Source organism: Lactuca saligna, chromosome 4 (assembly GCF_052625555.1).
Source record: "Lactuca saligna cultivar CGN05327 chromosome 4, ASM5262555v1, whole genome shotgun sequence".
NCBI classification, from domain to species: Eukaryota; Viridiplantae; Streptophyta; class Magnoliopsida; order Asterales; family Asteraceae; genus Lactuca; species Lactuca saligna.
In genome coordinates, this window is record NC_136420.1 from 83,893,872 (window position 1) to 83,906,783 (window position 12,912).

Genomic DNA, 12,912 nt, shown 5'->3' on the forward strand with positions numbered 1-12,912 from the left:
GTACCATTGCAATAGGGTAGGTTGACCATTGCCTGTAAAATGATATGCTTTACTTTTTTCTTAATTGTTATTTTCTATATCTATATATCTATATAAATACTATAAAAACTTTTTTTTTTTTTTTTTTTTTTTAATTTATAACGTGGCTAAAGGTAAATCATTTATCTTTTCTATATTGATTTAAAACAATCACATTATTCATTTAATTTTAATTAATACACCTCATTAAAGTTTTCAACTAATAATAAAAATTAAACAGAATTTTGATTTAATATAGTCCTAATATTGTTTAAATTATTTATAACTTTACCTATTAGATGTCAGAAAACATAAACAAGAAATATTATCATTATACTTATTTTTTTACATTAAATATTGAAGGTAATTAAAACAAAAGTAAATAGTGTCAACTATAAATGATTTAACTTTAACCACAAATGATATAGAAATAAATACAATTATGAGTTTGATTTAAAATATTTATATTGTTGTTATTATCTGTAACATATAAAATTTTATATTAATTTGATACAACATTATATAATAATTTAACTTTTATAATGATATAAAATCAGTTAAAACTAATTTTTTAACGACCTCTAACCATAGTTTACACATATGAATAACTACAACTATATATAAATCTTTTTATATATTCTCTTTTTGTATATTAATATTGAAAATGTATTATAAGTTAAAGAATATGTTTGACTTTTTACTATAAATGAAAAAATATGGTTATCAAAGTCATTGTCATTAAAAATCTAAAAAATTTAAATATAGTAATGGATAATATTGATTTCAAATATATATATATATATATATATATATATATATATATATATATATATATATATATATATATATATATATATATATATATATATATATATTTCTTAGTTATTCTTAAACAATAACACTAGAATAGTATTATCCACATGTCCGTATAATAGATATTCATCTACATTTGAACATATATATATATATATATATATATATATATATATATATATAATTTTACAAATCATTAATTATATATGGAAGATTCTTAGATTAAAAAAAAATAATAATAATAAAATAATTTTAAAAAAAAAACATTGTGATTTTAAATGCTTACAAATATATTATTAAGTGAATTACTAAGAGTGTTGATAATGAAACTTTCTTTTAATCAGACAACGCTTATATTTGTCTAGTCATACTATATTATAAAGGGAAAAAAAAATTCTTTCACCACATTCATTTGAAACTCCCATGATTTTTCAATTTCTTTCTAATAATGATTATAAGTTGGTTAATAAGATTAAATAAATATCAAACCAAAGTATAAGCATATATAAACTAAATTTCAATATTAAAAGAATATCTTTACTTCTACTTATAAAGTTATGTTTTTTTTTTTTTTTAGTTTTTACATATTATACTTAATTTATTAGTTTTAATATATTGTTGTATATAAACTATTATCATTTTAAAGCTACAAGTTTTGAATAATTTGTATAAAATATTTAAATTATGAACTTAAATATAACATTATTGGACCAACTTAAATATAAATTTTAATTTAACTCAAAACAACCCAAATAATATATTGTAAATAGTTAAAAGTGATAAATTGTAGTGTCATTTTAATAATTATTATAATTTGGTTAATAAGGTTAAATAAATATCAAACATAAAGTGTAATCATAAAAGAAAACTATATTTCAATATTAAAATAATTTATTTACTTCTACTTTTAAAGTTATGTCTTTAACTTTTAACCTATTATACTTAATTTATTAGAATTAATATGTTTTTGTATGTAAATTTATTATCAATTTAATACTAAATGCAAAAACTAAATTATAATATCAATTTAACTAAAATATTTTTTTAAAGATATTTGTATAATCGTTAAAAGTTTTCAAATAAATAGCTTTAAATAACTTTCAATAACAGCAGTTAAAAATAATTTTATCTAAATGATTATATTGTTACCTTTAAAATCAAAAAAACAATGTCTTATGTATTAAATAATTATAATGATAAAAATAAAATGTTAAGAAAATAAATTTTAAAAAATTAATTAATAATAAAAAAACTATAAATAATGTTAAGCCATATTATATATATATATATATATATATATATATATATATATATATATATATATATATATATATTGTGAATAACTTGAGGGTAAAATTCATTCAAACGGTTGAGATTCTATAGTTATAATATATGTATATATTATTATATAATTCAAAATAATCAATATATTATATCAATTTAGTATGCGGATTATTATCTCAGATTTAACAACAACGTTATTGTTAAATTTAAAAAAACATATATTTATAAAGATTTCAAATATATATATATATATATATATATATATATATATATATATATATATATATATATATATATATATATATATATATATCATACATACTAATAAAGCTAGCATTTCTTTTTTGAATCTCATTCATTTGAAACCCCCTTTCTTTTTTTCTTTCACCACATTCATTTAAAACTCCCATAACTTTTCAATTTCTTTATAATAATAATTATAATTTGGTAATTGGGTTAAATAAATATCAAATCTAAAGTGTATTCATATATAAACTTAATTTCAATATTAAAATAATATCTTTAATTCTACTTATAAAATTATGTTTTTTAACTTTTCACATATTATACTTAATTTATTAGTTTTAATATATTGTTTGATGTAAAACATTATCATTTTAAAGGTATAATTTTTGAACAATTGTATAATATACTTAAATTATTAATTAAAATATAACATTATAGGCTCAACTTAAATATAAATTTTATTTAACTTAAAAAACCCAAAGATTATTTTATAAATAGTTAAAAGTGATAAATTGTAGTGTCTTTCTAATAATGATTGTAAGTTGGTTAATAAGGTGAAATAAATATCAAACCTAAAGTGTAGTCATAAAAAGACTAAATTTCAATTTTAAAATAATATATTTACTTCTATTTATAAAGTTATGTCTTTAACTTTTAACACATTATATTTAATTGATTAGATTTAAAATGTTGTTGCATGTAAACCATTATCAGTTTAAAACTATAATTTTTGAACAGTTTTGAAAAAATACTAAAATTGTTAATTTAAATATAACATTATAGTGTCAACTTAAATATAAATTTATTTTCCACTAAAAAAACCAAATAATATTTTGTAAATAGTTAAAAGCGATAAATTATAGTGATAAATGCAAAAACTAAATTGTAATATCAGTTAACTAAAATATTTCCTAAATATATTTATATAATCGTTAAAATTTTTTAAATAAGTAGCTTAAAATAACTTATAATAACAATAGTTAAAAATAACTCTATATAAATGATTATATTGTTACCTTTAAAATAAAAAATAATGTTTGATATTTTAAATAATTATAATGATAGAAATTAAAACATTAAGCAAATAAATTTTGAAAAAGTAGTTAAAAATAACATATATAAATAATATTAAACCATATATAATATTTAATTTTATTGATGTCTAACTCGCGAATAGAAGTCATTTAAACGATTGAGATTATGACGTTATAATAGATTTATATATTATCATATAATTCAAAATAATCAAAATATTATATCAAATTAATATACGAATTATTATATCAAATTTAACAACAACATTAGTGTTATATTTTTAAAAATATATATTTGTAAAGACTTCAATTATATAAATGTTTCTGTGCATTACAATGTCAACTCAAATATATATTCCAGTTTCATTTAAAAAAACTAAAAAATATTTTGTAAATACTTAAAGGATCAACTTAAATATAAGTTTTAGTTCAACTTAAACAACTTAAAAAATATTTTATAAATAGTTAAAAGTGATAAATTATAATGTCTTTCTAATAATGATTATAATTTGGTTAATAAGGTTAAATATATATAAAACCTGAAATGTAATCATAAAAAAAACTAAATTTCAATATTAAAATAATATTTTTAAATCTATATATTTAACTTTTAATATATTATAATTAATGCTTTTGTGTAAAGTCGGATATTTTAATATAAAAAGAAGAGAGTTTTGAATTTGATTCGTACTTTTATTAATCTTTGGAGTAGAATTAAACATAAGTAGAGGATACTAAAGATGAACAATAATGGAGTTTTGAAAGGCTTTTTTTTTTTCTTTCTTATTAGCGTCACCACTACCAACACTCCTTCCTTTTTCCCAAATTCAAAAGCCAGCACCATTTTCTTAAAAGTCCACAGCATCTGAATATGCATGGATCATCTCATCATCTTTTCTCCACCACTTTTCCTCTCTCTCTCTCTCTCTCTCTCTCTCTCTCTCTCTCTCTCTCTCTCTCTCTCTCTCTCTCTCTCTCTCTCTCTCTCTCTCTCTCATTCTCTCTCATGCACCTTTACACATGATCAAATCTGATCCTAGGATGGCACATGGGTTGAATACCTACACCAAGGAAATCCCTAGTTTGCCCCCCATGATGTTCTTCAATCTGTATATGCCTTCTTTTAGAGGGAGGGTACATCTGCTCCAAATTGGAAAAGTCATTCTCCAAATCACTTCCATTACAGTTATTCATTATGGTACTAGTACCGTACAACCCACAAAATCTGTTCTCTTCTTGAACTTGATTAGGAGCAGTAGCTGAAACCATTGTAGTACAATTATTGCTGGATTTCAATCCGAAGCTTCCTAGGAAAGCAGATTGGTTGGCCGTAGCAGAGGAGGTCGACCCCATTTGAGCAGCTTTCTGCAACAAAGCAGTTGCAGACATGCTTGCCGTCGGGTGTGTTTGGTGCGAGATACTTTGTGTGCTGAACAAAGAAGGTGCACTTACATTAACCTCGTGATCTGAAGTGGTTTTCATTCCAAACACACCCCAATCGGAATGATATTCGGATTGTGGATTGTGGTTTTGATGAGGATCAGCATATAAAACCGTGTCGATTTGATGCATGTCCTGGAGATTATTATGCTTATTGTTTTCGTTATTAATATTGTCGGTACCACTCGCCCATAGTGAAAGCTCACCTTGCTGTGTCGGGTCAAGATGGTTTTGGGGGTTAGATGAGATGGGCTTGAAAATGGAAGACAAGTGTTGAGCCATGGTTGGACCAGCGAGAACCGGTGGTCCTACAAAATGATAGTTTATGTTTCCAAGTGATCCTGCTGTTGTTGTGTCGTTAAAGTGAGATGCTGCTGTAACCCTTGCAGTTTCCTCCGCCAAGGCGTCACAAAATGCCCTATGAGTGATAAAGCTGTCTCTCCTGAATACATATGGTTCAGTTTTCTTAAGTAATAATTAAAAACACTAAGACAATTAATATAAACCAATTATGTCATGAAGAAACTAATTATCTTTTATCAAACAAATACTAGCCATGTAATTTTGGACACGAAATTATAGGTGTAGGACATTCTTTTTTCGAGCTTTTTTTGGGGGGTCATTTTCGTTATCTGGATATAGTGCTGACATATATTAATTGGTTGCAAAAAATGTTTGGTTATCTTTGACATGATGTCATGGTAGCTCAATGCTAACGTCATAAATAATTATATGATTAGTTATATATATATATATATATATATATATATATATATATATATATATATATATATATATATATATATATATATATATATATATATATATATATATAATTTACAAGTTCAACAAGTTTGAAGTAATGGTTAAAATGAGAGAAGTAAATTAAATTGTCCTTCATACATCCTTCATATATATATATATATATATATATATATATATATATATATATATATATATATATATATATATATATATATATATATATATATATATATATATATATATATATATATATATATAATTTTAATTAGATTTGAATTTATTGTCTTAATGCCTTTCACTTTTCAAATTTTCATATCCATAATTTGAAATATTTATGCAAGAATGAACAACATTTCAATCATAATAGTAAAAAAAGTAATTAATAATAATGAAAGTGTACTATATACTTTATAACAAATCGATGTGTGCACCATATGATGTGATTATTATTGAAAGTTTATGCATGGGTAATATATTATTAGTTAATTAATGAAAGCTAAAATATATAGAAAAACCTACTAACCTTTTTCCATATTATGGAATTAAGTAAAGAAAAATTAGATATCTTTTTATTTTTTTCTCTTACTTTATATATATATATATATATATATATATATATATATATATATATATATATATATATAATTTATTAATTTTCAATTTAATTTGAACATTAATCACAATAGAAAGAGAGATAGGAACAAAACTAATTTTTTTAATTAAATGAAATAAACAAATCAAATCACAGAGATGATATTTATTTAAATTAAAAAACAGCATTATATATAATTTTAAATTTACTAATTAATTATATATTCAAACTACATATATAAATATGTTAATTGCATATTTTTGTTTCAGCAAACATATTTATTTGGTCTTTTCCACCAACTTTTAATTAAATAAACTAATAAAAATATCAGTTTCTGATAAGATGACGAGAAAGAATGATTTATGGGACTGTACATCTGAAGTATTATTGATACTTTTCTTAAATATTCTAACGAAAATTATGGTAAAAAAAAAAGTATAATTGATAGCGTATGATTCTAAAAGTATAAATATATGTAAAAATCTTAAACGGCGTCATTTTATACATAATATTTATGTTTGTAGGTTTATGTTTTAAACTTGTAGTGGAAATGAAAAAAAAAAAATACCTTGAAAAAAGAGTGCCGCAATCACACTTGTATTCTCTTGTCCCACAGGTTTTGGAATGAGCTTTCCAATCCGACTGAACTGCATAACACTTAGAGCACTTGGCACACTTCCACTTCTTCTCGCCATGCTTCCTGCAGAAATGTTTCTTGATACCAGTAAGGTCTCCAAGTGCCCTTGACGGATGGTTATGGACACACGATTTCTCCGGGCACACGTAAACTCGTTTTCGAACTTCTTTGCTTGTTCTTTGCTTTAGTTTCCATGGCAGGTTATGACCTCGCCGATGAAGCTGAAGGTTTTGATCCCTTTGAAATCCCTTTCCACAAATCTCACACAAGAATCTATTTGTTGCCATCAGAGTCTTGGGTGACAACGCGATAACCTCTGCTTCAGGATCTGAAAAATTGTGAAACAAGATTCAAAATTAACAAGTCTTGAATGAAAATGACTAGATGATGATCATGAATGGTTGAAATTAGGGTTTTTCTATGAATCGAAAGTGTTAAAGTCCCAATTGCTCCCAACAGCCGATGATATTATACTGAAACATACGATCCTTAAAGAAAGTAAAAAGATAGTTTGAAACGGGTATTGCCTGGGGTTCCTGGAAGGTTTCTTTTCTTCTTGATGATGGGAGGATTGGAGGAAGGTAGTCGAAGACTGTTGTTGTGTGTGAAACCATTGGGTATTATGGTTTCTTCTGCTACAAGCTTCTCTAACATCTTGAGCTCCTTAGATGATCTTCTTCTTGTTCTTCTTGGTTGCGTACGTTGTCAAGTATTCAAAGTAGATCTTGCAGTGTTTAGGTGTGTCTGTGCTGGGTGTTTTATGAAAATAAATTAAGTTTAAAAAACTAAAGGGAATGAGCACAACCTAATCAAGGTTACATTCTTAATTATAGCAAAGAAATGTAAAGATGAATCTCTCTCTCTCATATGCAGCCTCTTTCATACACATATGTGGGTGGTCTTCAAACCACTTTTGGTCGGGGATTTAATATATTATTATCGTTTTATCAAAATTGCAACGTTTGTTTAAAAACATCATTAATCCGACTTATCTACTAAAATCGTAAATTCAGTAATTTATTTATTTTGAGAACAGAAAATGACTAATAAATCCAACGATGTTTTCAAACCGTTTAAAAAACTCAATTATGTTTTATGTATTCAAGAAAACCCAACAAAATTAACCTTTTGTCTAAAAAGCACACAACTAACTTACACTTTAGTTCACTTCTCATTTAGGGTCAATCAGCTAAAGAAAGTCAACGAATGACATGGTTGATGACATTTAATTAAATATCGGAAAATGACTTGTAAGACCAATGAAGTTTCAAAACCGATTAAAAAACCTCAATCATGTTTTATTTGTTGAAAAATAAAAAACCCAATGAACACGCTTTTGTTCAATTCTCAATAGAGGCAATCAGATTCATTAGGTATATAACTAGTTGGCAAACAACATGACATTATATTTAAAGACATGGCATAAACAAATTAGAATTGTCATTTATATATCGATTTAGGGCTTGGATAAGAGAAAAACGAACGGTGTATGTGTTTGATCTCTTGTAATAGCTAATTCTTATTCTTCTTCTCAATCGTAAATGTCCAACTCAAGATCTACAAAGAAGATATTTGATGATGCAAACTTTTGTGGATGTAAACACCCTTTTCAGATTTGGACGTCTCGAATAACAGAGGATCATCCAAAGATAATGTTTAGGGCTTGTTCGAACAGATGGGTAAGTGTAATTAAAAGCTTTATCATGTCCACTTTAATAAGTTTTTGTTTTTGAAAGAAACCAAACAAATAGATAGAATATAGACATGATCCTCCGTTGTAGATGATCATCCATTCTAGATGTCCAAATCCGAAAATGCGTCTACATCCACAAGAGTTTGCATCATCAAATATCTTCTTTGTAGATCTTGAGTTAGACATCAACTATTTAGAATAAGAATAAGAAGTAGTTATTACAAGAGATCAAACACAGACGTTGTCGTTTTTCTTTTCTCCAAGCCCTAAATCAATATATAAAGGGAAGTTCTAATATTTTTATTCAAGTAAATAAATATAATGTCATGTCAGTTGCCAAGTAGTTATATAACTAATGAATTTGGTTGCCTCTAAGGAGAATTGGACAAAAGTGTAAGTTCGTTGGGTTTTTCTCAACAAACAAAACATGATTGGGGTTTTGTGAACAGTTTTGAAACTCTGTTTGTCTTAAAAGTCATTTTTTGATATTTAATTACATGTCATTAGCCATGTCATTCGTTGACTTACATTAGCCGATTGACCCTAAATGAAAAGTGTAAGTTAGTTGATTTTTTTAGACAAAATGTTAAGTTCGTTGGGTTTTAATGAACAAACAAAACATAATTGGAGTTTTTTGAACGGTTTGAAAACTTCGTTGGTCTTATAATTCATTTCCCATTTAAGAATACCATGTTTTATCGAGAGATAAAAAATGACCACCAACTTCGCGAATTTAATCTTGCTAAACCTGCGATATAACTATTTCTTACAAAAGTAAACCCACACATAGCAAAGGATATTCGAGATTCGCTCTTTCATAAGGATTTAGTCCTTCCACATTCTCATATAGTAATGAAACTATATACACTACACTCTTTAACGAGTCACCGTTTTCATTTACTACTCCTAAGATAGTAAACCTACCTCATTCCCCATGCAACCATTCCAGAATTCAAAGTTCAGTAGTCTCGCTAATGGCTCATGGCCTTCCTGATTGTCGAACTAACCTCTATTTAAGTTCTAATGGATATATACTCTACCCGACCAATTATTACTGAGAAAAATGGTACTCACATTGCAAACTACAAGAAAATATGCTAACTAAATCATAAGTAGATAGTCTTCCTTTTGTTTCCATATGTAAATACGAGATCTTTAAGTGATGATTTCATTACATCAACAAGATATGATCAACTCGCTTCCCACACAGAAGATTCATCTACAAGGCCTTTCCCTAAGAACATTTTCAAGAGTTGTAGTAAAAAAATTTTTGTCGCGAAAATGGATGTTGGAAGTCGTATTGCATATAAGGTTATACGGATCCAAATTGCCCATATTATTATGGAAATCTTCTATGTATCCAACCATCCACTCTGTTTTCAAACCACCTGCTCATGCAATCATGCCACTTATTCTATGTAGTAAGCCAACTAGGCTCCTTTATAGTAAGTATATCAGATGACAAAATAAGTTTTTACACCTCATATTGTTGAATAATTTAATGTATTTCAATTTAATATTACTAGTGTAAGTTTGAGTATCGGTACCTTCTATTACAATGTTTTCTTTATTATAATCACAATATTCTCATAACAACATGTTTCGAGTCATCTCAGAATTCGGGATCATGATCTGGAGATCAATTATTATAAGGCGTCGGGCTTTGTGGAAAGAGAGGTTTAGATCCATTTGGATGATGGTAATGTAGATTATGTCATCTAAGAGTTCGGTTTGTGCTATGGAGCCCAAGTGTTAATGGTAAACGTGATGGTCCATGCCTTTCATGAATTAAGGATTTTAGTTTGAGGTATTTTAAGTCAAAAGTAATTAGACAGGGCTATAGAGCTCTTCAATACCTTTCTGTGGATATAAGGATCATCAAAAATGGAGTTGCAACGAAGAAGTTATGACCATTTGAAGCTATAAGCGTTTTAGATTAAGTTGAGTACGTTGGGCGTACCGGGTATACGTTGGGCATACTAGATTGGGACGATCATGGAGTGCTATTGAGTATCTTGGGTGTACCTAGAGTACGTTGGGCGTACTCTAGTCAGATGCAAACCCTAATTTATGGTCTTGGACCCTATTTAATGCCCTTAACTCATTTCTAACCCTCATTATCTTCATCCTTAATCCCCTCTAACCCTATATTCGAAGCCTTAGCCCCCATTTGGTTAGATTTTGAGCATTAGATTGATTTTGGTGGATTTTTGTGCTTTTGGAAAAAGAAGAAGAACTCCGTGGAGAAGTGTTGGTTGTCTTGGAGCTTGGAGATTCAAGCCTTGTTCATCTTAATCTAGCTTCTGGAGGTAAAAAGTTTTAGTCTTGATGGCTTTCTCAAGTAGATCTAGTTTAGGGTTGTGATTTCTTATGTTTTGGTCCCAATATTGTGTTGGATTATGTGTCTAAGCCCATAATGTAACATCCCAAGACCAGGTATACTTCGAGAGCCTTGGTCTTTTGAGCTATTGCCTATTTTAGCCCGTATTATAAAAAGAGTAAAAACGCATACGTGGGGCGTACCTGAGGTGTACGCTTAGCATACTCACCAGCGTGCATGTGACGTGGAGACCACCTTGTACACTGGCCGTACTAGGCCCAGAGTGCAACCCTAATTTGGGGTGAGTCCCCTATAAAAGGGATATGATGGCCTTATTTCTAGCCACCATTTCCAGAGATAAAACCCTAAAGAGTGCCCTAACCTTCGTTTTTAAAGCTTTTATATGTGTGATTGAGCCTTGAGAGTGTTTGTGTGATTTTGAAGAGAAGAGAAGGTCTTGAAGAAGGAGGAGTTGAAGTCCAAGCTTCTAGATTCGAGCAAATCTGAGTGGGAAGCTTCTTATTGAGGTATAAAGCTTCAACCTTTGCCTTTCCTTTGTCATAAGCGTGTTATTTAAGTATATTAGGGTTTTGTCCCAAAAGATGGAGACTTTATGAGATAATGAACTCCAAGGATCTTGATCTGCCCCTTTTTAGTGTATTAGTCATAAAAATCCAATCTAGGATGTTAGGAGTGAACCATGGATGATTTATGAGCTACATAAGGAAAGGGAATGGGTGTTTTGAGTGTTTGTGACCTAATCAGCCATGCAAAGCCTTGTAGCTAGCAACCAAGATGGGGAAAAAGACCAACGCACATAAATCATTCCATACGAAATAGATCTACACCAACATTCTTAATTATAAATCTATGTTGTGTACATAGACCTACAGTATAAGACACCTCCTCGATTAATGGTTATAGTTCTAGGCTTCGATTCTAGGATTTTGATCCTAATGAAAGAAAAACACCCCATCATAAAACTCCCTCTTTCACCCCTTTCGTAAATCCTCACACAAACATACACAAGATCTAACCACCAAAGACCATGTTAACGATAGCTTAGTAAATGATGCTAGCTCATAAGGCTTTTAGAAACAAACATGACTCACATAGAGCGTCTCGTGGAAACCTAACAATATGTCTAGGAATCGTAATCCTAAACTCTCCGATTTAAGACTTTAGAATACGTATAATTCTTTGGTGTTTTTGAGACTTGATATATTTTCAATTCTTATTGTCAGTCATTACGAAATTCGGGCAGCCTAACGGCTATTTTTATAACATTTTCCAGTTCTCAAATAACGTGAAAACGAACGCTTCCATAATATTCAATAAGTTGCATAACTGATATGATGTATAATATTAGGTAATAATCCATAAAATCCGAGAATCAATTAGATTATCGTATATGACAAATTTCGTATCACAACTAAATTGTTTATATTGTTATAATAATTATAAAAATAAAACAAATCATTTACTTAGAAATCGTTTCCACATGATGATCAAGAGTATAATAATAATAATAATTGATTTTTGGTATATTATTATTATTTATTTATCAAATCTTCGTTTATAGTCTTTTAAGACAATGTACATTTCCTTTCTACACAAATATCTTGAAAAACATATTTTGTTAAATGTATAATGTATTTTTATGATTTCTCAATGTTTCGTTCATATAGATATGACGACTATTACAGTTTATAATTCGTCAAATAACTTACATCTTTATATCAATCAACTTAACTTATATTCTTGTGATTTTTAATAATATTAATTAATATATCACAACAAAGTGTAATTATGTCAATTATAATATTCTACTAAAACTTATGTAATGCATTTATGATTTATACATTTTAGATTGTTATTTTCATAAACTCTTGACTAATAATAAAGTATGATGTTATTTTATGTATAAAACTTGAAAATCATCAAACTTTAATAGACACTCATGTATTCTCCCCTAAATATTTTAGTTGTAAAAGAGGGGTCGTAGAAACTCACATTCGATGCTTGATCTTGATCCCAGTTCGTTTTGGTCAAGCTTCTCGTGGATAACCG

General features: G+C 27.5%; 1 protein-coding gene across 1 annotated transcript; it reads right to left on the reverse strand.

Annotated features, from left to right (window-relative positions):
* Window positions 1-4,067: 4,067 nt before the first annotated feature.
* MGP (C2H2 and C2HC zinc fingers superfamily protein) lies at window positions 4,068-7,699 on the reverse strand. Its single transcript, XM_078990663.1, has 3 exons — window positions 7,357-7,699; window positions 6,761-7,157; window positions 4,068-5,277 (listed from the first exon to the last, which is right to left on the reverse strand). The coding sequence occupies exons 1-3, from the start codon at window positions 7,481-7,483 to the stop codon at window positions 4,410-4,412; spliced, it is 1,392 nt and encodes a 463-aa protein (XP_078846789.1). The 5' UTR covers window positions 7,484-7,699; the 3' UTR covers window positions 4,068-4,409.
* Window positions 7,700-12,912: the final 5,213 nt, after the last annotated feature.

What these genes read in the sequence shown, in the direction of transcription:
- MGP (XM_078990663.1), bottom strand. Translation starts at nt 7,483, where the DNA reads ATGTTAGAGAAGCTTGTAGCAGAAGAAACCATAATACCCAATGGTTTC. An exon ending in AAACCTTCCAGGAACCCCAG is followed by an intron (nt 7,158 to 7,356) that starts GCAATACCCGTT and finishes ACAATTTTTCAG; the next exon opens with ATCCTGAAGCAGAGGTTATC. An exon ending in TGCGGCACTCTTTTTTCAAG is followed by an intron (nt 5,278 to 6,760) that starts GTATTTTTTTTT and finishes ATATGTATTCAG; the next exon opens with GAGAGACAGCTTTATCACTC.